Source organism: Myotis myotis, unplaced genomic scaffold (genome assembly GCF_014108235.1).
Source record: "Myotis myotis isolate mMyoMyo1 unplaced genomic scaffold, mMyoMyo1.p scaffold_m19_p_3, whole genome shotgun sequence".
Classification (NCBI taxonomy): domain Eukaryota; kingdom Metazoa; phylum Chordata; class Mammalia; order Chiroptera; family Vespertilionidae; genus Myotis; species Myotis myotis.
The window spans coordinates 210,364,311-210,389,009 of NW_023416335.1; the positions used below are offsets into that span (position 1 = coordinate 210,364,311).

Sequence of the window (24,699 nt, forward strand, 5' to 3'; positions counted from 1 at the left end):
TAGGAATAACAAACATTTATTCAGAAATGTATAAGTAACAGAGTCTCTTCCATCCCTTAATGCCTCTTCCTCTTCTTTTGAACAAAAGAGACACAGATGGGGAACGTAGGGAAGCGGGAAGTTAAGAGGGACACGAGGATTGGCCCACCACCTTCTCTTCGATGCCATCCTGTAGACTAGGGGAGACAAACGGGCTTCACCCCACAATGTACCACATGGCTGTCCAGGACCGGGTCCAGGTGACCAGGTGGCTGCAACTACCTCAACAACACTCTGCTACCAGAGTGGCCTGGCCTGGGACTGGAAGGGGGGAGGGCAACACCATGCAGGCAGGATGTTTACCACCTCTGCTCGGGGCAGAGTCTGAGCGTGGCTGCCTGTGCTCCGGGCCCCAGAACGAGGCCCTACGCCTTGGATGCTCCCTTGGGCCAGGAGTTTTGGGAAAGTGTAGGAGGAATGTCTTTCAGCTGCTGAGAACTACATTTGCACCCATTTAAAGGGGGAAAAGGGAACAAGAACTGCATTCTTTACGGAACCATAAAGGGAGCACCACCAAGCACATCCCTTGGACTTGCTGGGCCTGCGCAACCTCGGAGCTGGAGGATGGAGCTGGGTTCAAACCCCAGGCCTTCCTGCTTGACAGATTTAACTCTGAGGAAACGTGTTTAAAGGTTTGTCTTCGCTGTGCTGGCCCCAAGCAGGTCATGAGAGGCTTAGTGTCTCAGCCCCTTTCCTTTCTTGGCCTGTGCCTTTCACAGCACTTGCTACTGATCCTGTGGGGCTCCCAGAATCCTGCTCCCCAACTCTCTCCAGCTCTGCCACCTGGACTCCCTTTACAGCCCCAGCCAGCTGGCGGGGCACGGATGGTGATTCTGGAGCCATGCTGACTGGGCATTCAGGGGCTGCCCTGAGTGCTAAAGTTTTGCCCCAACTCCCTGGAACCATTCTAAGAGAGGAACCTAGTGTTTGCCTGGACGGGCTGCTTTGCTCTCTCTACTCCCTTCTTACCACCACTCCCCTCCCCCATTGCCAAGGCAGGAAAAGATCCCTCTGCTCATGGACCGATGGGCCACTTACCAAGGTGGTAGCTGCATATGTGCTCCCAAGAATCCTGACTATTGTCCTGTAGACATCTGAGGCCAGAAAAAAAAGAGCCAGGAGCAAGCCAATATCTCCCCTTTTAATAATCCTCCAAACCCACAGTGTCACAAAACTAGGGGAGAGCTGGCATTAACACCAGAACCAGGGTGTGATGAGCTCTGGGCTAGTGAAAACTTGAGGAACCAGCAAGCCCTCCCAGCAGTAATAACCGGAGGCCAAGGGAACTGGGGTGGAGCACTGGGCCTAACCCATGGGAAAGGGACCTGTGACCTCAGGATTAACTCTGAGCTGCCCGAAACAGCACAGGCCCTACAGGCAAGAGCTGGAGTGCACACTTCCTGGCAGAGCAGCAGCCTCACCCTGCCCTTGCCAACAGGGCCCTCCAGACCACACTGGTATGGAGACAATTGTGGGGAGAGGACAAGAGCCTGTGGCCTGATGCCCACCCAGGCCCCTCCACTGACCAGGCCGGAGAGTGGCACAGCTCTGGAGCTGACCCGGCTCCCATTAGGATGGCGAAACTTCTCTTCTCCACTTTGTTCAAAAACTTCAAAAAATAAAACGGGAGGAAGCCCCTCACCCCTGGAAAAAAACAGTATCCTCCAAACAGCCCCACTCTGTATCCCATGGAGCCACAAGAAAACACACAGAGAATTCAGGACACCATTTCCAGGAAAGAACTTGGTTTGGAGCTGAGTTTAAGGGGAGAGACAATCTGAACAACACAAACCTACCTTGGAGAGAAGGTGGAGGGAGAAGAAACACTAGAGGAAATGTTAACGTACAGAGCACAGGGTAGAACACATCACAGGAAGGCGGGTCTGTCCAGTGAGGAGCTCTTACCCCCACCTGGGGCCTCCAGTCCAACGGCCCATTGGTCACAAGCTTTGCTTCGGGAAACAGAGCCACCCTCCTCTGCCCCCTTCTGGCTGCCTTGCTCCCCCGCTCAAAGTTTGATTTTGAATTCTGTGGGCTGTGTGGCCACAGAGACCCCCGAGGACTTGAAGAGCGCCTTCAGGATGGTGTCGGGGTCCACCTCAGCTGGAGGGTTGGACGAGGCGGCAGAGTTCGCCCTGCGAGGCAGCTCACTCTCCTTTCTCACCGAGGGGCTGTCACTCAGCCGTCTGTGAGCAGAGAAGAGTCAAGATCCTTGTCAGTTTCCCTTAGACGCAGAGGGGCCACCGTTTATTGATCCGTTACAAGCTAGGCCCCCAATGTAGTGCTCTCTGTAGCCTGCATCTCACTTCCTCTGCAGCAAACCTGCCCCCTGCTTGCTTGCGGATGAGGTGCAGCCTGCTGTCAGCTGGGGTGTTAAGTTTAGAGAACAATGCACATCCCTCAGGGATGGTCACACACATCAGCATGTTATATATTCTGAGAAGTCTTGAAGAAATAAATTTAACTCTGCTTAGCCCAATGGTTCTCAAACTTATTAGGACATAGGACCCACACTTTTCAGAATACAACTTAGTCCTGGAATACAGTTTAAGAAACTAGTCCAAATCACACAATTCAATATCCAGGGTTCACATTCTGGTCTTTTTGAATTTTGAAGTCTACTTCAGGCCTGCCTCGCACTACCCCACCCGCCTTGGCAAGGCTAACATCCTCCCCAGGTCTCTGCCTCCTTGTCTATAAGAGGACAGCCTACACATTAGGCACTGCAGTCCCACACCCGGCACGTACACCCAGACGTGTGACACAGAACAAGGGCAGCAGCCAGCACCGTCTCCATCAGAGGCAATCACAGGAGGTGGAGTTCCCTGTCCCCTTGGACAATGCACCCAGTTTTGCAAAGAGGGACACATCTGGCCTGCTCTCCACTTTCTCCTCAAGTGTGTCTAGAGCAGGGGTGGGCAAACTTTTTGACTCGAGGGCCACAATGGGTTCTTAAACTGGACCGGAGGGCCAGAACAAAAGCATGGACGGAGTGTTTGTGTGAACTAATATAAATTCAAAGTAAACATCATTACATAAAAGGGTACGGTCTTTTTTTTTTTTAGTTTTAATCTAGACCACGGCTGGTCTAGATTATAGGCTGGGAGCAGGTTGTAATGCTAGCCCGTGAGGCCAATCCCCGGTGGAAAAGACGAGACAAGCCCCTTTGCACAAAGTTGAGCACCCCGACTGCCGGCCTGCCAGAGAGCACAGGAGGTGGGGTGGAGCTGTGTGCAGGCCAGGTACCGTCAGGATAGAGGTGACCAGGCAGAGTCAGCGAGGAGAGAGCCCCACCCGCCCCAGCACGGCTGCCTTTGGGACTTACAGCAGGATGGGCTGGTCGGAGGTGATGACATTCCCATTCATGTGAAGGTTGCACTTCATTGGTTGCCCTGAAAAACCAAGAGAAAAGCTCTGCTACGAGACCACAGCTCTCCACACAAAAGGACAAGGCCGACACCTGCATCACGGGGGTCAAACACCCACCGCTGGCAGCTCTAGCTTCACACTGGGGGTGGAGCTGCTGGATTCTGAAGCAAAACCCAGGGACTAAGAAAATCCCAGTGTTGAGGTCCATGAAACCTCGGCAATGACAGCACCAAGAAGCAAAGTGGCAACAGGCCCTGCCTCACAGCGGAGAAGAGCGTGGAAGTCAGGGAGAGCCAGGGCTCGGTGTGGGGCCACCCAACCTGGCTTGTGGAGCAATTAGTAAGGGAAAATGTTAGGCTATGAAATTAAGTGCACAGAGGATTCAAAAGTATAGGTACAGACTTCCACTTTGTCTATGAAAGATTAACTGTACCGAGTACTACACTCCCAGTGTACATAAAATGTGACAGGGAAAATAACAAAAAAGAGTAAGATAAAGAAAAAAAATTTTTCTTTCTTTTTTTTTTTTTTTTAAGTATATTTTATTGATTTTTTACAGAGAGGAAGGGAGAGAGATAGAGAGTTAGAAACATCGATGTGAGAGATACACCGATCAGTTGCCTCCTGCACATCTCCTACTGGGGATGTGCCCGCAACCCAGGTACATGCCCTTGACCGGAATTTAACTTGGGACCTTTCAGTCCGCAGGCCGATGCTCTATCCACTGAGCCAAACTGGTTTCCGTGAAAAAAAAATTTCTTAATGTAAACATTAAAAAAACAGCACAAAATGAGGAAATGAAGCCATACAGAAGTGACGTTTCTATCTCTCAGTGGAATGAAGTTAGTATTAATCTGAAATAGATTTGATATATTCTATCTATTGGAGATTAGATTCAAAGATACAAAAAGGTTGAAAGTAAAAAGAGATATATGTCACCCAAACAGCAACCCTAAGAAACCTGGAGTGGCGCCAAACCTGTTTGGCTCAGTGGATAGAGCGTTGGCCTGCGGACTGAAGGGTCCCGGGTTCGATCCCGGTCAAGGGCATGTACCTTGGTTGCGGGCACATCCCCAGTGGGGGGTGTGCAGGAGGCAGCTGATCAATGCTTCTCTCTCATCGATGTTTCTAACTCTCTATCTCTCTTCCTTCCTCTCTGTAAAAAATCAATAAAAAAAAGAAAAAAAAAAAGAAAGCTGGAGTGGCTATATGAGTATCAGCTAAAATAGACGTTAAAACGAAAAATGTTACTAGAGATAAAGAGGGATGTTTTATAACTGATAAAAGGGTCACTCCACTAGAAAGAAAACAATTAGAACAATTATAAACATTTATGGAACTAACGAAAGGCTCAAACACATGGAGCAAAAGCTGACAGAAGTGAAAGGAGAAGTAAACAAACAGCAGCTGAAGGTTTCGGTTCTGCACGTTCAGTAATGGACAGAACCAGGCAGATGAACAGAGAAACAGACATCTGCCCAATAGCAGCTAAACACATATTGCCCCACGTACCCAGGAGAAAGTTTGGAAAACTCACAAATACATGGAAATTAAACAAAACAACCCTATATAACCAATGGGTCCAAGAAGAAAAACATAGGTAACTTAGAAAATACTTTGAGATGAATGAAAAGACACAACATACCAATACTTATGAAATGTGGCTAATGCAGTGCTGAGAGAGAAATATATCACTCTAAATGCATATGTTAAAAAAGGAATGAAAAGACAAACTACATATTGGGAGGAAAGATTAACAAACCATTTATCTAAGAGACCTTTATCAAGATTATATATAAAGAGCCCTGGCTGTGTGGACTCAAAGGTCCCAGGTTCGATTCCGGTCAGGGGCGTGTACCTTGGTTGCGGGCGCATCCCCAGTGGGAGATGTGCAGGAGGCGGCTGATCGATGTTTCTCTCTCATCGATGTTTCTGGCTCTCTATCTCTCTCCTTTCCTCTCTGTGAAAAATCAATAAAATATATTTAAAAAAAAAAAAAAAAAAAGAGCCCTGGCTGGTTTGGCTCGTGGACAGAGCAGAGCGTCAGCCTGTGGACTGAAGGGTTCTGGGTTCAATTCCGGTCAAGGGCATGTGCCTTGGTTGCAGGCTCCAGGGCGAGTGCAGGAGGCAACCAATCAATGTTTCTGTCACATCGATGTTTCTCTCTGTCTTTCCCTCTCTCTTCCACTTTCTCTAAAAATCAATGGAAAATACCTTTGGGTGAGGATAAAAAATATATATATATTGAGAAAACAGATAAGTAGTAAAAAAAAAGAATATATAAAGAACTCTTACAACTCAATGATAAAAGACAATTCAAACAGTGAGCAAAGATTCTGAATAGACATTTCTCTAAGGAAGATACACAAATGGCCAAAAAGCACATGAAAAGATGCTCAACATCATTAGTTTTTAGGGAAATGCAAACCGAACTCCCAGCGACTGTGTTTTCTTAGTTTCTGCCCCTCCGCTGCAAGCACAGGGCCTTGCTCCACAGTAGGGACGCAACACACACACCGGAGAGCAAATGGGTGGACAGGAGGACCGTGCAGACAGCGTTCCTCGCCCTAGGCTGCCCTGAGATGAATGGGGAATCTGCATTCAGTGAAATCAGTGGTTTACTCACTAGAGGCAGAGCTCACCGGGTGTCAACAGTCAGACGAGGCTCCAGGCCATTCAGGAGCCTGTGTCCTAGCACCGAGCAGACCCACAGCTGGCTGGGGAGGCTATGGCTCACGAGCACTGCCGAGACTCCCTAGGAGGACCACCCGTGGAACAGGTGTTCCCTGCTAGCTAGCTTAGGTGCTAGGCCAGGTGACACCCAGGGCTGTGGGACAGGAGCTGGCAGCTCAGCACCACCCAGAGACTCCCCTCCCTGCCTGCTCCTGGTGCACAGAAGGCCCCAGTGGGGACTGCACAGGATGCCCTCCCCCACTGCAGGGGAAGGATGCGCTGAAGGCCTGCTGCCCGGCAGTAGCAGTGAGGAGTGGGAGGGAAGTAGCTGCTTTCTCCGACTCACCATCCAGACACCGGTTGTTGTATTTCTTGTATGCGGTGATGGCATCGTCCTTCTTCACAAAAACCACCTCTGCTACCCCCGGATGGACCAGCCGAGCCCGCTTCAGGGCTCCACACACACAGAAAAGCTCCTGCCAAGCAGAGGGGCTGGGGTTAGGGGAGGAGTTCAGGCCATCATCCTGCCTGCCATTCAACACATTGCAAGGGCTCTGGGTTGACTGGTGGCCGCACTACGGCTGAATATGCCCAAGATTTCAGGGAAGCTCCATTCTAGGGGGTGTTCTGGGGACACCCACAGGCCTCAGCACGGACCAGGAGAGGGGACAAGCTGTGCGCAGGCAATGAGAAATGGGCCTGAGCTTACATTCAACAAGTCACGCCCAAAGTCCCCCCGCCTCGGTGCCCACCTCCTTCCTCAATAAGGATAATAGTTATGGAATTTCTCTGAGAACTCTGCCATGAGGATGAATGTGCAGGCTTATCCGATAACAACAGTGGCTAATATGTCGCACAGGAATCTGTTAGGAATAAACTCTGGAGCTCTATGTAGAGTGACCAATTCCACTGACACAGAAGTGGCTGGAGACGGGAAATTCTCGCAGGGCACAATACTCACAACAATGTCCTCCTCGGTGACCCTAGGGTGTAGGTTATTCACAGTCATCTTGGTCCCTTCCAAAGGGCTGAGGACAGGCTGCCACAGACAAGAGTGTTACCAGAAGGCAGAGAAAAGCTGTGCTCAACAGCAGAACTCACTCTGGGCAAGTGACCTGGAGGCCCACCTCCTATTAGAGACCTCAGCGCCCATCATGCCCCCCACCCCATGCTAAGGGATGGAGCCTCTTGCTTCCAATAAGCAGAGCCTCTCAGGCGTCTGTGCCCCTGCCTGGAATGCCACTCCTACTTCAACACCCACCCGCTCAGCCTTCCCAGCTGTGCCCAGTGGACTCAGGGCGCTCTCCTCAGTGCTCCAGCAGCTCTCTGAGCACAGCTGCTGTATCACCAGACACAGGCTCTGTTTCCCCCCACTCGTCTGCGAGCTCTTTGCGCTCAGGGGCCGCTGGGTCTTGGTTTGCTCATTTGTAAAATGGGGGTGGCAACGCGTACCTCAGAGAGGCGCTGTGAGGACGCAGCAGGGTACCTACAGCACACTGCCCACCCAGCACAGGCCACTCTCCACTGGGTGGTCACTTCCACTTCCTCTCCTTCACCTTCACCTCACCTCAGCAGGCGGCAGCTCTTTGGGGGAATCCTCCTTGTTCACTAGTGTCCGGGACATGTTGGTCAAGGCTTTCGTTCGAACCGAGGAGGGGAGAGCAGGAGCTGTGTACGCATCATTCTGAACCACTTTGGTGAGAGGGGGGGCCTTGGACATGGAAAGCTTGGAACTGCTCAGCCCGGCCTAAACAAAGAGGCAGACAGGAACCTGAGAGGCTAGCGACTTGGATGCCCAGTTAGGGACCGACAACCCCCACCCTTGAGCCCCCCACCATTCCCCCAATTCCATTAGTGGCCTGAAGCCAAAAGGCTGCCAATGACATCCACAGGGAGGGTGCAGAAGGGGAGAGAAACACACAGCCTGCACACGTGCTCACAGAAGCCACTTTCCAGGGTTAGCAGCCCTTGGTGAGAAGCTTACACGCAGCCCTGACCAGGATCCACAGGCTCACTCAAACCGTTTAGACCTCGATTACCTAAATGAGGCATGCGGCCCGCCGGCCGCGAGTTTGACATGCTTTAGACTTTATAAAAATCCAACAATTTGGGGCTGGTCGGAAGGTCAAAAGCTTGGGATTCCCACATATGCTTCTATCACAATGATTGACCGGCTCCAGGCTGGCTGGGCTTAAGAACCCCCTCTCAAGAAGGCCCAGACTCCCAGTTGTCTGGCCCCTGTTCTGGCTCTACAGGGGCACCAGAAACAGGCCTCGCCCTAGCAGCTCCCAGAATGTCAGGGAACATGCAGACGTCCTTGATGTTCCCGATGCTGCTTTCTTTCCTGTTCTGCCTGTATCTGCCCAGTATCCTAGTTATCAAGCTTTTCTTGTGAGACTGCACTGGTGGGTAAGGTTCAGATTGTTTTGCTAACACACTAACGAAGGGAATCAGATTTAAGAACGGAGGAAAGGGAAGCATGTAGAATGTCCTACGGCAAATGAAAGAACATGGATTCCTCCTGTGGGTCATCACGTTTCTCATGAAGCGTCTCAAACCTGAATCAATGGGGAGCTGTAGCTCTGCACCTCACGACCTATGGGACCTTGAACAAGTCACTAGACACTCTGGTCTCAGTATTGATAAAATGAGGGGCTGGGCTAGTTCCAGTTCTGAAAATCTTAAGACCCAAATGAAGAAATATATCGGAGTCGAAAGGCCAATTCTCCACCACCTCTACCATCCAACTAGTCAGACACACACAGCGAGTGTCGGCAAAACATGAAACACCCTACCATGTGGTGGAGAAAGCTGCTGGAGGTTGCCAATTTCATCTGTTTACTAGGAATGGGAGCTGCAATGTCATCATCTTCATCCAGGTCATATAAATTCTGAAAATAAATCAATATAAACTAATGTGGCGTAAATGCTGCCAACAGCATTTGGAGCGAGGACAGCAGGGCGAGGGCTGCTGGAGCAATGGAGGTGGAGGGAGAAGCGGGCGTGTGGGTGCCTGAGGAGCTGAGTGAGGCTCAAGTCCTCACAGGTGGCTCCCCGCCCACAAGGGCAGAGGAAGTGCTGCAGCTTCCAGGTACATCCTTTCTACCAGTGGACGATGCCTAGGAAGAGCCCCCAAATGTCTGCGTATATCCTGTGGCTAGGAAAGCCCTGCCCTGGCACTCTGGCCCAAACCCTAGAAAGGACATTACCCACAAAGATGTTCAGAGAATTTCTAACAGTGAAAAGTACAGTAAAATGGTTTAAATCAACTGGAACGTCAACTCAATGGATTATTCCAGGGGTCCTCAACTTTTTAAACAGGGGGCCAGTTCACTGTCCCTCAGACCGTTGGAGGGCCGGACTATAGTTAAAAAAAAAAAACTATGAACAACTTCCTATGCACACTGCACATATCTTATTTTGAAGTAAAAAAAAACGGGAACAAATATAATATTTGTATTTGCATGTGGCCCGCAGGCCGTAGTTTGAGGACCCCTGGATTATGCAGTTATCCAGTTAACTGACACGTGTCCAAAATGGAAACCATCCTGCTTGCCTCTATAGATGCTTATGGCAAACCAAGGGTTCAAAATGTTGTTTACGATAAATGTGAAAACAGAAAAATGCTTGTTATAAAGTGAAAAAAGAATGATACAAAAATGGATTAAAAATATAACCACAACTACAACTATGCAATAACTAAATAATAATGACATTTAAAAAACAGGAAGGAACCAGGGCAGAATTTCTACAATGGTTGGCTTAGGAGAATAGGAGTGTAGAAACTTCTTCCTAATCTTTCTCTGGTTTGTAAATTTTCTGTATTAAGCACATATTAATTAAAAAATTTTTTTTTTCAATTTGCTTCCTGCCTCTTATGCCTCTCTCCTCAAAATTTCTTCTTAAAACTCATAAAGTACAGTCAAATGTAATCTCTCCCAATCCTTCAAATTGTGAACCTGAAAGTAGCATCAGTTAATCCACCCAGCAGGTCCAATCAAAACACATTTGTACACACACGTCCAGAACACGCGCACACACTCTACCTGTCTCCCCTGGTGATTGTTGACGACGTTAATCCTCATTCCAGCAGGATGGGCATGAGGCGGTGTCATTGCCTTCTGCTGTGGAACCTAGAGACACCGCTGGTCACAATCCATCACACAGGGCCCACATATTCTCTACGGTCACTGAACTTGAACTATGAGGGGCACTCAGTCTGGTCTTTGGTAAAAGGCCCTACAGAGTGCCTCAGTCCAAAACAGGAGAGTGACAGGAAGTCTCGCCGTCCCAGAGATCCCCTGGCAAGGCATGCGTGGGGCTCAATGAACCGGCTCAATGCCTGCTCCCTGCTGCCTCTGTTCCTGTTACCACAGCGTGTGGAGATGAAATGATCTCCCCGTTCCCTTTGGGGTGCTGGCTGTGCAGGTGGCCAGGGCACTGTATGAGGAGCTGTGTAACTCTGGGCATAGTTCACATCTCCGGGACCGAGGTTCTTAGATAAAGCTGGGGTAATAACCCCGGGGCTGCAGTGAGCAATATAGTGAGTAGGGAGGTCATATATGGCAGGTGCCTGCCAGGTAGCACATGCTCCATACATGTTTTGTCCCTTCCCCTCTTCCCTCCACCGCTAGCTCACCTGGGAAAGTCACCTCATTTCACTGGACCTCCCCTGCTTTTATATAAAACTGGGCAATACCTTGCCTTCCTCATATGGTTACTACACAAACCCAGGAATGTTATGTTCCCCAAACATTCCTGAGCCCTGCTCTCTGCCAGAATCTATAGTTGTTGCTGGCTTCCTGGGATTTATGACAAGAGCCATACCTACCTGGATGGTTTTAGTGAGCTTCAGCGCTGGAGTCACCGTCCCGATGGGGGGGCTCATGAAGGAAGCAGGGGAACTCCGCTTCAAGCTGAGCTTCTCCCGGGCATCAGCTACCTGGTGGGGCCTCTGGGGAGCCATGCTCTGCTGCTTGCGGGAGTTCAACATCTCTCTGGCATCCTGCACTTTCCCTTTGATCCGGAAACGAGCATCTTTCTGCAGAAGCTTTTCTCGGGCATCCTTGACTCCCAGCTTGAGCCGGGCATCCGAGAGGCCGATCTTCTGCCGGGCATCAAACTTCTGCTGGAAGGTGGCTGTGCGTGCTGGCTGGCTGAGGAAGCTCTGCTGGATCCCAAAATAAGATCGGATACCTCCAACTCCTGGTCTGACACTGAGCCTGCAAAGAAAAATTGTCATATTAAGCCCAGCCGGCGTGGCTCAGTAGTTGAGCATCAACCTATGAACCAGGAGGTTTCGGCTCCATCCCCGGTCAGGGCACATGCCCAGGTTGCAGGCTTGATCCTTGGCGGGGGGGGGAGCAGCTGATCAGTGATTCTCTCTCATCGTTAATGTTTCTATCTCTCTCTCCCTCTACCTTCCTCTGTGAAATCAATAAAATAAAGTTTTTTAAATAAAAATCTTCATGCTTATGTGAATTCCTCATGTGCATGTATTAAAATTTTATTTTTTCTGTTAATCTGTCTCTGTTACTCTGATTAGCCCAGTTAGAACGTCAAAGGTGGAGGAAAGTATCATACATATACTAGAGGCCTGATGCACGAAATTTGTGCAAGGGGCTCAGCCCTCGCAGCCGTGGCAGCTGCCTCGGCCCTCGAAGCCCCAGCTTCGTCTGGAAGGTCGTTCAGCTGTCTGGTCTAATTAGCATATTACGCTTTATTATTATAGAAGATAGAGTTTTAGCCCCCACTGGTTTTATTTAATGATTTCAACTCCCTACATCTGTTGATGATGCCCATCACAGAAAAGTAACAGACTATCAGTTCACACCAGGAGTTATTACTGAAGGTCTACTCATAAAATAAGGAAAAAATATTTTGATAAATACGTAAGGTCCAGACAGATAAAACCGAAGTTATCAGAAAGCATTCCAGATGAATCCTTCACTCATCAGGCACTGAACCCTTCTGAAGCCAGAGGCCCTGGGCCCAGCAATCAAGTCGCCAAAAGGGCACGGCAAGGAGCAGGTCTCCTGGGGCTCTGACTTGGGGGTGGAGGCATACAGACACCCACATAACCACCAGACTCCTGTTCTAGGAAAGTCCAAAGTCTGCGGGGACACCACAAGCAAGTGGATGCCTGCAGGTGGTGGGCAGGCTTAGAGGCCAGGGTGTCTGGAAAGAGAAGTGAGTCAAGGGCATTCTAGGCAGACTATGGAAATGTCCACTACGGCCCAGCTAGGGGCTTCTTGCTCTTGCAGTGCTGGCAGCAGGAGACAGTAAGCTCCCCACCTCCCATTCCTTCACTTCCCCCTATCACTTCCACAGCTGGACAAAGCTTCCATGAAGGCACCTACCATGCTGCATCACAGTGATTTGTTCACAAGCCTGCATCTCCTGGGAGGGACTAAGAGCTTCGCAGGGGCACACTCTGCAGTTCCTGACCGGTGTCATCCTGGCACCAGGGGAATGACAAAGGCTCCAACAGCTTTTAGATCCTGATCCAGGGAAGTGTCAAGGCCCCTACGCGGCTCCTATCAATCATTAACCTTCCAGGCTCACAATGGCTGTTAGTTGCCATCACCTCATCTCCTCTGTAAGAACTAAATCATAGCGCTAGTAGCATGGTTGGGACTGGACACCAGGTCCACCTGACTCCAGAGCCCACAATCTTTCCATTATAACAGGCCCAAGCTTCCCTACTTCCTACTCAAGCCCCAGGGGAGGTGAGAGAGAAGTGATGGCTGTCCCTGAAAGCGCTTCTCCTAGAGAAGACTGCCTCCACCGACCAGTCCAACACCCTGTTGTGATCCTGGCTACTAATTGCTCCTCCCAGCTCCTACCCATGTAGCCAGGGCACAGAGAGTAACCCAGGGCTTGACCCTAAAAGTGGGACCCACAACGATCTTGCCTGCCAGGTAGGGGCATTACAAATGGAACCAGGCTGCAAAAACACTGACAGTGGGAGATGTCACTGATGAGCACGTCCACCAGTGGGGGTCAGACACACCCTAATCCCAACTCGAGCCTGTCCTGAAGATTTCCTATCTTCGTCTGCCTTCTCCACATCCCACCTCCTCCCATCACCAGGGCACCCTCATTAGCAAAGGTTCCTGATATTTATAACTAAGGGAGGGAAGATGCTCTTATCATGTGATGCTCCTTGATTTTACAATACCATGAAATTGGGCAAATCTAGCCGCCATGCCATCAATCACACTTTCAATAAAGAAAACAATGCCCATAAACAGGGGGCAAAAAGATAACCAACTGAAAATGATTATTTTGAATAACTAAAGGAACAATGAGCTTCTTTATTTTTTTCAGAGTAGCTTCTATTCACTATCACTAAAATCTGAAAACACACCAAATGCCAATCACCAGGTGAATGGATGTACACTGTGATATATTCATACAATGAAATATTACTCAGTGGTAAAAAGGAATGAACTATTGATACACCAAGTAACACAGATGAAGCTCAAAAACAATGTGCTGAGTAAAAGAAGCCAGACATTAAGAGTTCATACTGAAAGACTCCGTCTCTATGAAGTTCTAGAAAAGGCAAACATCTAAAACTCAAAGGCTAACAGGGGCCAAATAAATGAGGCATGCGGCCCGAGGGCTGCGAGTTTGACATGCTTGATCTACAGTAATAGTAATCAGATCAGTGGCTACAGAGAGAACAAGATTCTTGAAAACAAATTTCATATACCTGATCAGAGAATGGAGAAGGGGCAGATTAGTAAACTGGCTTAGGAGGGGCTATGGAGAGTAGCCTCTATAACCTTAATTTATTCATATTTCTCAACAATTTTCCTCTGATGATCAGTAATGGCTCTTAAGTGCTCTACTGAGAATTCACAGGAGGCTATGGTTGATAAGCAATGTCTGCCATGGCCACATAGGGGCAACTGCTATCAGGGTGTACGAAAGATTTTATAAAGAAGATGATCTCAACTAACAGTCCTGAGCACTTACTAAAGGTCCATAGACTTTGACACACCTCCTTTAACCCTCACAACTCTGAGAATTAGGCTATTATCCACATTTTATGGGGGAGAAAACTGAGAATCCCAAATCACAGAGCTATAATGGTGAAGGCTGGATTTGAACTTCACTGTATCTAGGTGAAGTCCTAATAAATTAAGCATGGGTCAAAAATAAAGGCCAGACTTTGAAGAGCTAAGGAAGGGTGAGTAGTACTGTCACCGGCTAAGGAAAATCTCAGGACTTCAGTCATGTCGAGGGAGAAAGCACTCTCGCTAGCGACTGGAGGGTGAGCGTGCACCGAGGATGTCCACATGCTGGAGACCCACACACCATGCTGCCTGTCAGGCCAGAAAGACCACCAGAAACACCAGCCTGGTGCTAGTGTTTTACCCACTGAACAGCGCAGAAGGTACATTTGGGGGAGGGAGGTGATGTAGTTGTGGTGAGTAAGCCACTTTCCTGCAATTCCATGCCTTCAGTTCCTGGGCTACACCAGTTCTTTCCAACTCCTGTCATGAACGGCTTTAGGGGGTTCAGTGTTCAGGCTTTTTATAATCACTGTTCCTCTTCCTGCATGAAAAGACAGCTATTCATCCCAGCAGGTAGCAGTAGTGGTTATAAAGCAGGCATTAGTCATCAGGAATTTTCCAAATGAACATCCCTGCTAGAAGCAGGTCTCTAAAACAGAGTCAGTTATGTTACCTCCTGCCCCAAGAACTGTTGAGGTTCCCTAACAAAGCCCAACTTCCCTCAGTGGAGCCCCTGGTCTGCCCCAACTTCGGCCTGCAGCCTCACCTCCAAATGCAGGCTATCAGAGGTTCTGGAAACACATCCTGCACTTCGGGCCTCAGTAAATGTTTGCAGAGGGGAGAGGGACATTTTGAGCAAGTCTCTTAACAGCCCCACCCTGTCACCCCCACAACACAGTGCACCTCCGCACTGCGTCAGCCACTCGCCAGGCATCCCCTGGTCTTGGGAAGAGTACTGTGGATTAAGAGGGCAAATGCCCCACTGGAGTCTGAGCTCTTTTTCCCAGACCCTGACCGGAGCCAGGATACGTGTGATGCCCAAAGAGGGTTTGTATGGGGCTAGGAAGGCCTCACTCTCTTGGCTCTATCTGTGGAGGGCAGAGTGGCAGCTGGCTCTGGACATAAGTCCAGCCCCAAGGATTCAGGCCAATGATGGGGCATGGATTATTATAAAGTGGATTTTAACCCATGGGGATCTCTGGGTTAGAGAACATGTGTGTTGAGGTCATCTTTATAGGGAGAAAACACAGTTTCATTCCATTACCCTGGGTCAATTCTGAATTAGCTACTTGATTATTTCTTAAGAATATGGAACACTTCACAAATTTGCGTGTCATCCTTGTGCAGGGGCCATGCTAATCTTCTCTGTATCATTCCAATTTTAGTATGTGAGTTGCCGAAGCGAGCACTGAATTTAGGTAGAGACATAAAGAAAAATAACACACTACCCTCTTACCTTCCAATAGAGTCTTGTGCAGAGGTTTCATTTTAAATACTAATTCTTTCCCTCTAAGTTATGTAGTAACTAATTTTCCTGTTTTAGGCATACATTTCCCTCTCCTATTTCAACAGACAAACAAGCACTGAGGACCCAGACCAGGGCCCTGGCCTCAACTGAAAAGCTCTCCAACTCCCACCCTCCCTGGTTCCAAGGACCCTCAGTCAGGGCATGTGGCCCAGGGCTGCTCAGCTCCCACACACTCAGGGCCCAACTTTCCCACTAAGGTGCCTGCCAGCTTCATCTAACACATGGACGCAGTGGACAGACAGCTATCCCAAGGGTTAAACTAATCAAACCAGATGTTGTCTTGACTCACTCAATCGTGATGCTCTCACATCTAAAGGAAGAAATGACCAGCTGGTGCCAGTGCTGTCCTGAGGAGACTCATCCATGGGTCTTGAGCAACTGAAGTCACTAGAGATGTGCTATGTGTGGGGGAAAACAGTGCCTCACCATGGCCTGGATGAAGGAGCACTCAAAACTACCCCCTCCCTTTCTATAATTTCAAATTAATCAAGAAAACCTCCGAAAATTAATTGGAGTCCAGGTAATAACAAGGATAGTGAATTGGGGTCCAGGTAATAATAATAATAGTGGCCCCTTTCTTGACTTACAAGGTGCAATGAACATGAAAACAGAAAGGCTGTTCTTAAGTACTAGTACATTCCATGCCCTGTGGGGAAAGAGGCTATTTACACCTCCACAGGCTATGTCCATGTCCATCAAGAGGAAAGACATTTTCTGAGATAACCACAGGTTCTTCCTAACGTATTAAGATAAAAGTTCCTGGGACATCCATGCAATGTTAAACCAAAGTTCCCAGGAAGGAATCTCCTAGTAAACATGTAGACTATATTAACTGTTCAGAACTTTTACATTTCTTGACACGACTCCCAGATCTAGCTTTTCTCTTTGTTGGCTGGGCAAGTAAAATAAAAATGGACACCTAGCTGGTTTGGCTCAGTCGATAGAGCATCGGCCTGCGGTCTAAAGGGTCCCAGGTTCAGTTCCGACCAAGGACACATGCCCAAGTTGTGGGCTCAATCTCCAGTGGGGGATGTGCAGGAAGCAGCTGATCTATGATTCTCTCTCATCATTGATGTTTCTCTCTCTCTCTCCCTTCTTTTCTGAAATCAATAAAAATATATTAAATAAGAATCGAGACCAGTCCGTCAGTGCTGTCAGCCGCCCAGGACTGCAGCTGCTTGGGTTGATCTTCGTCTTTCACAACAACAGGCCGCAGCAAAGGATGACGGAGCTCTGGGGAAGGTGCTGTGTTTGAAGAACGTATCTTTTTTAAGAAAGCCTTTCCCCTCTTAAGATTCGAAACTTCAGAACCCCATCTGTTCTGCAGGGGGCATTCTGCTGCGTGTCAGCCGGTTCCACAAGCCCAGGCCCACCCATGGCACTGAAGATACAAGCACCCAATTCAAGCACAAGAGCCCAAGAAGACGGCGGGACAGTGAAACTGAGAGCCATTAATTTGGGGCAGATTGTGAACATGGGGTCATGAACATTCACATGACTGCCTATGACATGGCGCTGGCAGTTATGCCCAATATGCTCACAACCTCTGCAACGTCTCTCCATTAAAGGGGAGGAGAGGTCTGAGGGCTGTGCATGAACTATTCTTGGTGTGGGAGGGTGCTCTGCTTTGTTGTTGATAAATGAGATTTTGAGATATAATCTACATGTGGTAAAATTCACCCTTTTTAGATATATACTTTGCCACAATCAAAATATAAAACTTTTATTAACCCCAACAGTTCCCTGATGCCCAGGTGTAGTCAATCTCCTCCCCTCTCCCCTTCAAGTCCCTGGCAACTGCCGATTTCCTGTCCCTGTTGTTTTAGGTTCTCCAGAACATCATGGAGGAGACTCAGACAATACGTAGCTGTTTGGCCTCTATCACTCGGCACGATGTGTTTAAGATTTATCCATGTTTTTGTAAGTGTCTTATTACTGAGCATTGCATTAAATGGTGGGTTTTAATTCAATAAATAAAAACGGACTTTCCAGCAGATTTAACTCAAACACAGCAGGCAGTCGTTTCTTCCACACCTGTCTCTCTGCCTGCATTTCCCCCAAGCAACCCTCTCCTACTGGAAACTGCTAACGTCCACGGGGCGCTCAGCCCTCATCGGACACGTCTGAAGCACTTTAGATATTAATCCACCGGTGCTGGCAATAGCCAATGAAGCCAGGACTGCCACACTTTATCGATAAGGAAATGGTAAGTAACCTGCACAGACCCATGGCAAGTGGGAGAGGCAGGGGGCTGACCTCTGCTGTCTGACTCTGGGCCCCACTGCAGCCCAGCATGTCGCCAGGGGAGGGGCCTGGCTTCCAGCCTTTAGGGCCCTCGGTAATTGCCCCACTTGCTAGCACGTGCTACCCGGTGCAAACTTGAAAGCATACCTCTCATATTCTTACATTCACACCCTCAGGATCTACCAGAACCTCCGTCACCACTGAGGACGCGGCCCAGCTCAGTCACCTGGCCAGGGAGGCCCCGGACCCCGCCCCGGGGCTTCCCACGGATTCACCGCCGGCTTCCCTGCCGCCCCGCCCACCGCCCCACGCGAGGCTCTGCACAGCCACAGGCGAACAGCACAGCCCCGCACACACAGCCCTGCCGCCGGCACCGAGGGCGCTCAGCAACCACCCGGCAAACCTGCGAAACCAGGACGCGTCTACAAGCGGCAGGGGACCCAGCGCCAACGCCACGCCCGTTCCTCGAGGACGAGACCCAGGAGAGGAGCCGAGGGAATTAATACCGAGGGCGGGTCGTGGGCCAGAAGCCGGTGAGGTGCGGGCCGCCGAGCCGGGGCGGGGGCGGGGGGACTGACTTTATTTATTTTTATTTTTTGGTGGGACTCATTTTAGACAGCAGGGGAAAGAGGCTATTTTCTAGCTTCAGGCACCGGGAGGCATTAAAAAACAACGGTGCGGAACACCTTCGCGGCCTGGCTGTTTACAAACAGTCCAGCCACGGCAACGTGGGCAGGAAACCCCGGGCCGGGCCCCCGCTCCCGACACAGGGCGGCCCGCGGGCCCTAAGTCCGGGGCGCGGACGGCACGTCGCCTCTGCAGCTCCCCGCCCAGCCCCAGCCCCTCCGAGGACCGGAGCTGCGGCCGCCGGAAACGGCCAAGCCCCCCCCCCCGGGTTTCCGCCCCCGCCGAGGCCCCTCCGGCAGCAACTTCAAGCGCAGCCCTGCTCGCCGCGGCCTCGGACCCGGCGCTCTGCCCCTGCCAGCCTCGAGTCCGCATCTGTAAAATGGGGACAACCCGCCGGCCGGGCCGGGAAAATGCCAACGAGACAGTGTCCTCGGGCGCTCGGGGGGACGGGGGCGAACAGCGCCGGAGGCGGAGGACGGTCCCCGCAGAGTCCGGGCAAGTCGCGGCCCCGTCGCAGTCCACTCGTCTAACCCGAAGGCCGAGGGGAGGGCGCGGGGAGCGGGGCCCGAGCGCCCGTCTTCTCGGGAGGGGGCTGCGCCGGGGAAGCGCTCGGGACCCGGAGGGCAGCTCCGCCCCCTGAGGGCGCCCCTCGGCCGCTCCCACAGGCCGCGTACCCCGGCCCCGCGCCGCCAGCGGCCACGCCAGCCTCCCCTGGCCCGCGAAGCGACGGTGCCTGCAGCCAGTGGGCGGCCGGACGGCCGGGCCTGTGGCGGCGGCGGCGGCGGCCGGGCCAATAGCGGCGCGGCTCCGGCAGGGGGCGGGCGCAGGAGGCCCTCCGTCGCCCCGGGCCGCTCCCCCCTCCACCACGGGCCGCTCCCCCTCCACCCCGAGCCGCGCTAAGCCACGGGCCCTAAACCCCGAAGGGAGGAAAGGCCGCTTACCGCCCCTTTGCCGCAGCTCCCCGTTTCCGGATAAGCTCGTCCAGGGAGATGTCCGCCATCTTGCACCACGGAGCAGCTCGGATTCCCTCACTCCTCGAGACCGCCCCTTCAGCCGCTACTGAGGAGCTGTTTCCGGCGTTTCCTTGACGAATTCTCGCGACAGTTCAAAGTAGGCAGAACCGGAAGGGCCGGAGCGCTCCCCGTGAGCCTTAGCGGCGCTAGCCGCTTATCTGCATACGAAGTGTGAGGTCATTATCATCTCTATTCTCTCCCCGCGCCGGACAAATAAAACGAAAAACGACATAAAATATTAACTAGTATTAAGATCAACTTTAAAGGGACGGGGATCTCAGTTCAACGGTCAACTTTTACACTCACCGTAGCACTAATGAGATTCGGAACCACCATGTAGCGAGGAACGGACGGGCTCCTTTATGCCTTAAACTTATGAGTAAGGAAAATAACGATTCGGGGTGACGCCCGAATCCTCACTGCTAATGTGAGACGAATTTTTGAGCGGGTAAAGGTTGCCCCTGAGGTGACCCGCCTACTTTGCGGGATGCCTGGGTGCTGCGATCTGCCCGACCCCCTCACGCTTAAAGGACAGGCTGGTGCGAAGCCAGAGGGGGAACTGGGGAGCTGGGGAGCTGGAGTCTGTCTACTGGGCACCCTGAGAACGGCGGTACACAGTAGGCGCTCCCACTGGGCGCTCCCTTTGTGGCGTGTTAAGAGGCAGTGGTTACCGGGGTGACGAGTGGGGGGCCGCCTGGCTCAGTCCCAGAGCCACACTTGGCCCTGCAGATGTAAATAGCTTAATGCTTTATGAGCTGTTAATTATTTTCTTAGTCCAACACTGCGAGTGGAGTTATGTACCCCCCTTTTTTTTTTTTAATTGTGACATTGGCCCTAGCGGCCGGTTTGGCCCAGTGGATAGAGGGTAGGTCTGCGGACTGAAAGGTCCCGGTTTGATTCCAGTCAAGGACATATGCCCGGGGGCAGGCTCTATCCCCAGTGTGGGGCGTGCAGGAGGCAGCCAATGATTCTCACTCATCATTGATGTTTCTATCTCTTTCCCTCTCCCTTCCTCTCTGAACTAAAAAATGTATTTTAAAAGTATGAAAAAGTCCACTTTAAAAAAAATAAAAATAAGTTGTGACTTTGGTTAATGAGTTATGTGCACTTGACAGAACATCACACTACAATTAAAAATCTGGCATCAGGCCCAACTGAGGTGGCTCAGTGATTGTCAACTGACCTATGAACCTGGAGGTCACGGTTCAATTTTCGGTCAGGGCACATGCGATGTTGTGAGCTCCATCCCCAGTGTGGGGTATGCAGGAGGCAGCTGATCAATGATTCTCTCCCTTCTTCTCTGAAATAATCATTACAAATCTGGCACCAGAAGCTCCATGGAAAAACTGGGCAAGAGCTCTGGGCGTGGGCACCAGACAGAGGGGAATCCAGGTCCCACCTGGGCGGCTGTGATTGGGTGCTGGCTGGCCTTCCTTTTCTCAGCTGCCAACAGCGGCCATTATCCCCTCCCTCCCAGGGGTGCAGAAGGGAGGCCCAGGTTCCGCCCCAGCTGGGGCCAGCTGGACCGTGGCGGGCAGGTGCAGAACCAGGAAGCAGCCAGAGGGTGCAGGAGTTAAAGCCCTGTGGTGCCTTAAGTGAAAGGTATAAAAGTCACTTCAATAATTTTTAAAAGCCAGCACAACTGAAATCAGTTTATTCTGGGACTCTCAGCGGGGTGCCTCCCCAGGGGCATTTCCGAGCTTTGCGGGGTCCTTTTTGGTTGTCCAGAGGACAGAGATCCGGTCACGTGGAGGTGGGACAGTCTCCCATCCCCAGCGACATTCCTGGAGCCGAGAGGCCGGTTGCGACTGAGCCCGGCTTCGCTCCAATTCTTGTATGAACACGCGGGACTTTTGTCCGGAGTCAAAAACATGGACTTGCCAGGAAGGTAGCTGCGCAGGAGCCGAGGAACTGGGTCCTGCTTTGTTTGGAAATTGAGCAAGAATTGTGCCCGCCTGGGAGCCCAGGAGCCCGGCTGCAATTGGGCTGAGACAGTTCAGGGGCCTGGCATTTGGGCAAACCCTGACCGAACCCCATTTTATAAATTCCTTTTCTTTCTTGCTCTTTTATAATGTAGTTAGAGCTGTGTGTGTGTGTTTAAATTCTGTACAGACTAGTGATATTACCTGTGAATTCACTTCTCAGGTCTGAGAGGGTGAAGAATCACTGACCTAGTTCATGTACCCATTTTACAGGTGGGGAAACTGAGACCAGGAGAGGGGAGACCAGACGCAATTCATGCCCTTCTTCCCTGCTCCAGGAGACAGCTTCCAGCGGGCTCAGGCAGATGTGCGTTCAGACCCTGACCCTCAGGCCCGTTTTCTCACCCTCCAGATGGAGGCAGGAATGAGACGACCGACTGTGTATCCAGTGCTCAGCAGAGCCCAGCATACAGTGGGTGTGAAGGGCCATGGGGGCCTGGGGTTCCCAGGTCAGTCCCTCTCCTGACCACTGGAGACAGAATAGAAGGTAAGAGGAGAGGAAAAAGGGACGATCCTTTTCCTGTTAACTACCCCATCTCCTCCTCTTCCCCCCTCCACTCCAGCCACACTGGCCTTTACCATGTTCCCTGTGCCTCCCAGCAGGTCCCTGCCCCAGGGCCTTTGCACTTGCTGGTCACTCCGATCCAACCTCATCTGCAGTATCACCTCAGCCACCTGCCTCCTCTGATCTGTCTGGAAGTCTATTCCATGAGCTTGTTCTGACCACAAGGGCTCTTTCCCTTGCTGTTCCCACCACCTCAACACCTACCCCAGCAGGGCGGATCCTTCCCGCCACAGCCTCGCAGGTCCTCTCCTGGCAGGGCTTCCCTCCCTGGCATTTACCACCACCGCTTCCTTGCCTGGTGCCTTGCTCGCTAGCTGCCCAGGAGCGGGGAGGGGCGCGTGGGGCAGCCAGAGCCCCCAGCACGTGGAACGGCTGGTGAGATGGGTGCGGAAACCAGTGAGCGCCTTTCCCCGTGGAGCCTTCCACAGGGCGGGACACCGGCCTCACCAGGCCCCACCTCCAACCCCAAAGCCATTGCTTGCTGAGCCTGTCTCTGCAGCAGAAGTGGGGCTGATGACTTTGCCCTGCTCCCCTCGGGGCTGTCAGGCGGAGAGAACTAAAAGGAAGCCCCTGGGACATGCGGAGAGCCCAGGACAGACCTGAGGTCCCGCCAGGCCTCACCTCGGGGATTTGACATGAACAGGATGGGCACGTGGGGAGTTTAAGTGCTGGCCTCCCGGGGTCCAGCCCCAGCTCGGCTCCTGCCCCCAGGAATCTGTCCTAGAAGACAGCCTGGAAGGGGTGAAGCAGCCAGTCACTCAGAACCCACCAACTGGAAACAGCCGACTGTCCGACCGCGGGGGTCCTGTGAGTGAGGACAGGGAGAGCCCCCATCCCCCGGCATCGGGGAAAAGCAGGGCCCTCGGCGGCGCATGTGGGGTCACTGGTCACCAGCGCTGGCCTCGGGCGGGTTTTCCCGTGTACTTTCCTGCTCCAAGTGCCAGGCCCGCGCAGCCTGTCCCCCCCGCCCCCCCACAGGGACACAGGTCCACAGCTCAGGGAGCCACACGAGGGTTACCATTAGCGAAGTTTTATTTCAACCTTCTTTCTGCTCATAAATGACTCTGAAAAAGCTGATATGCAAGAGGCTAACCCACTGCTGTCTAAAGGCAACCACGCGGCCACTGAGAATGTGGCGCGGACAAGAGGCTCTGCTAAGTCTCCCCCACGCGGGGCGGGGCGCAGGCAGCAGGAGGCGGGTTCGGGGCAGAGGAAGAAATAACCAGTAGCTCTGTCCTCCCTCTGCCGTCAGGGCTGGGGCCCAGGACCCTGAAGTGGTCGCTCTAACCACCGAGCCGACAGCTTGGAACTCCCAAAGCTGCCCAGAGTCTGGGTGCATTGGGGAGGACCATGTGCCGGGGGGCGGGCCCTCAGCCGGCCCCTCCTCCCAGCCCTGGGGGGCAGCCTCTCACCCCAGCAGTCCCTGCCAAGGGGACCTTTGGGTGGTACCTGCCCTGTAGTGTCAGGTGCTGACGCCTGGCCTGGCCCCGAGGCAGGTAGTGAGGGGTGCTGGCGGGGGTCCCCAGGTGGTGGCAGGGGAGTCCCCGGCACCCGCAGCTCTGACTGCCGTGTATTTCCGGTCATTTCCGCCTGTGGTCGGCTCTGGGAGGGCGGTGGAGCTGGGTGCTGGCGGCCGGGGCCCAGTAGTGTGCGGGGTGGGGCTGAGGGAGGGCTGAGCCCGGGCGGCCATCACTGTAAGAACCAGTGAGGGTCAGACAGGAGCCTGTCCTGAAGGCGGCCGTGGCGTCTACAGTAACCGAACCCTGATCCCGAAAGGGCGCCTTGGGGGCCAGCCCAGCAGGGTGACCGCCGGGCGGGCGCGGGCAGGCCAGGCCGAGCCCCGGGCCACAGTGAGGGATGTGGGGGTGAGGGTAAAGGTGGCGGGGGGCGGGGGCGGGGCGGGCATGCGCGCAGCAGTGCCCGGCCTCAGAAGGTGAAGAGGCGCTCCTTGGGGTGGCCCACACGGTCCAGGTTGGGCAGGCAGGCGTACTGGATCATGGGCGGCGGCCCGCACATCAGTACCAGCGGCTCCTCCTCCGGCGGCGGGAGGTGGTCCCGGATCATCTCCTCGTTCACGAAGCCCTCGCTGTAGTCCCAAACTGCGGGGGGGGGGGGGGGGGGGTAGGGACTAGGTGAGCCCAAGCATGGCCCCTGCCCAGCACCCCTCCCACGCGGATGAGGTCCTGGCCCGAGAATGCTTCCCTTCTCCCAACAAACACTGAAGAGTGAAGAGGTTGATCCAAGCCACCCTCGCGCTGATGCCCGCCCAGCCTGGCCTGCCCACGGCACAACGCAAGCCCTTCTGGGTCTCCGGTTCACAAAACCTTTCATTTCCATTTGGCCCTCAGAACCACCAGTGTGTGGACAGCGAGAGGACTAAGGATCCCATTTTACAGACGGGGAAACTGAGGCCCAGAGGACCCAGAATTGAGCTGCCCAAGGTCACACACGGAGGCATCCGCTCAGCTAGGATGTGGACTCCAGGTCCCAGGGGTCTGTCCCCCAGCCAGTGTCCAGCTCCAGGCTGGTCAAGGTGACAGTCTCTACCAACACCGCCTCCATCAGGGTGCCGGCCCATGCGCTGTGTTCCCAGTGCCCAGACAGCCCGCACATAGTACTTGCTCAATTAATAATG

The 24,699-nt window shown here is 52.4% G+C and overlaps 2 protein-coding genes, 1 long non-coding RNA gene and 2 other non-coding genes across 14 annotated transcripts in view; 2 read left to right on the forward strand and 3 right to left on the reverse strand.

Moving 5' to 3' along the window:
• Positions 1-19,577, reverse strand: POLDIP3 (DNA polymerase delta interacting protein 3). 3 transcript variants are annotated; one of them, XM_036300703.1, is made up of 9 exons: positions 19,446-19,577; positions 10,913-11,303; positions 10,128-10,214; positions 8,877-8,972; positions 7,649-7,828; positions 7,043-7,120; positions 6,428-6,557; positions 3,365-3,431; positions 1-2,225 (listed from the first exon to the last, which is right to left on the reverse strand). In XM_036300703.1, exons 1-9 carry the CDS (start codon positions 19,502-19,504, stop codon positions 2,048-2,050), a joined length of 1,266 nt encoding a protein of 421 aa, XP_036156596.1. In that variant the 5' UTR covers positions 19,505-19,577; the 3' UTR covers positions 1-2,047. The 3 variants fall into 3 exon arrangements, with proteins under 3 accessions (XP_036156596.1, XP_036156597.1, XP_036156598.1); XM_036300704.1 differs by lacking the exon at positions 1-2,225 and adding an exon at positions 5,837-5,985; XM_036300705.1 differs by lacking the exons at positions 1-2,225; positions 3,365-3,431 and adding an exon at positions 5,854-5,980.
• On the reverse strand, positions 15,408-15,514 carry LOC118652201. Its single transcript, XR_004966470.1, has one exon. It is a non-coding gene; the product is annotated as a U6 spliceosomal RNA (small nuclear RNA).
• Positions 18,061-24,699, forward strand: part of LOC118651491 — a 10,248-nt gene continuing 3,609 nt past the window's right edge. For 3 of the 6 annotated variants that reach the window (XR_004966261.1, XR_004966259.1, XR_004966260.1), the window contains exons 1-3: positions 18,061-18,410; positions 19,462-19,693; positions 21,713-21,986. This is a non-coding gene — a long non-coding RNA (uncharacterized LOC118651491). Of the gene's footprint in view, positions 18,416-19,461; positions 19,694-21,712; positions 21,987-24,699 lie in introns of all 6 variants that reach the window. The other 3 variants (XR_004966263.1, XR_004966264.1, XR_004966262.1) reach the window with 3 other exon arrangements.
• LOC118652173 lies at positions 19,880-20,029 on the forward strand. The gene has a single exon (XR_004966450.1). It is a non-coding gene; the product is annotated as a U12 minor spliceosomal RNA (small nuclear RNA).
• Positions 23,079-24,699, reverse strand: part of LOC118651490 (NADH-cytochrome b5 reductase 3) — a 27,042-nt gene continuing 25,421 nt past the window's right edge. For all 3 annotated transcript variants that reach the window (XM_036300707.1, XM_036300708.1, XM_036300706.1), the window contains exon 9: positions 23,079-24,163. In XM_036300707.1, coding sequence (XP_036156600.1) covers positions 23,991-24,163 — 173 coding nt within the window. In that variant the 3' untranslated portion in view covers positions 23,079-23,990. The remainder of the gene's footprint in view (positions 24,164-24,699) is intronic.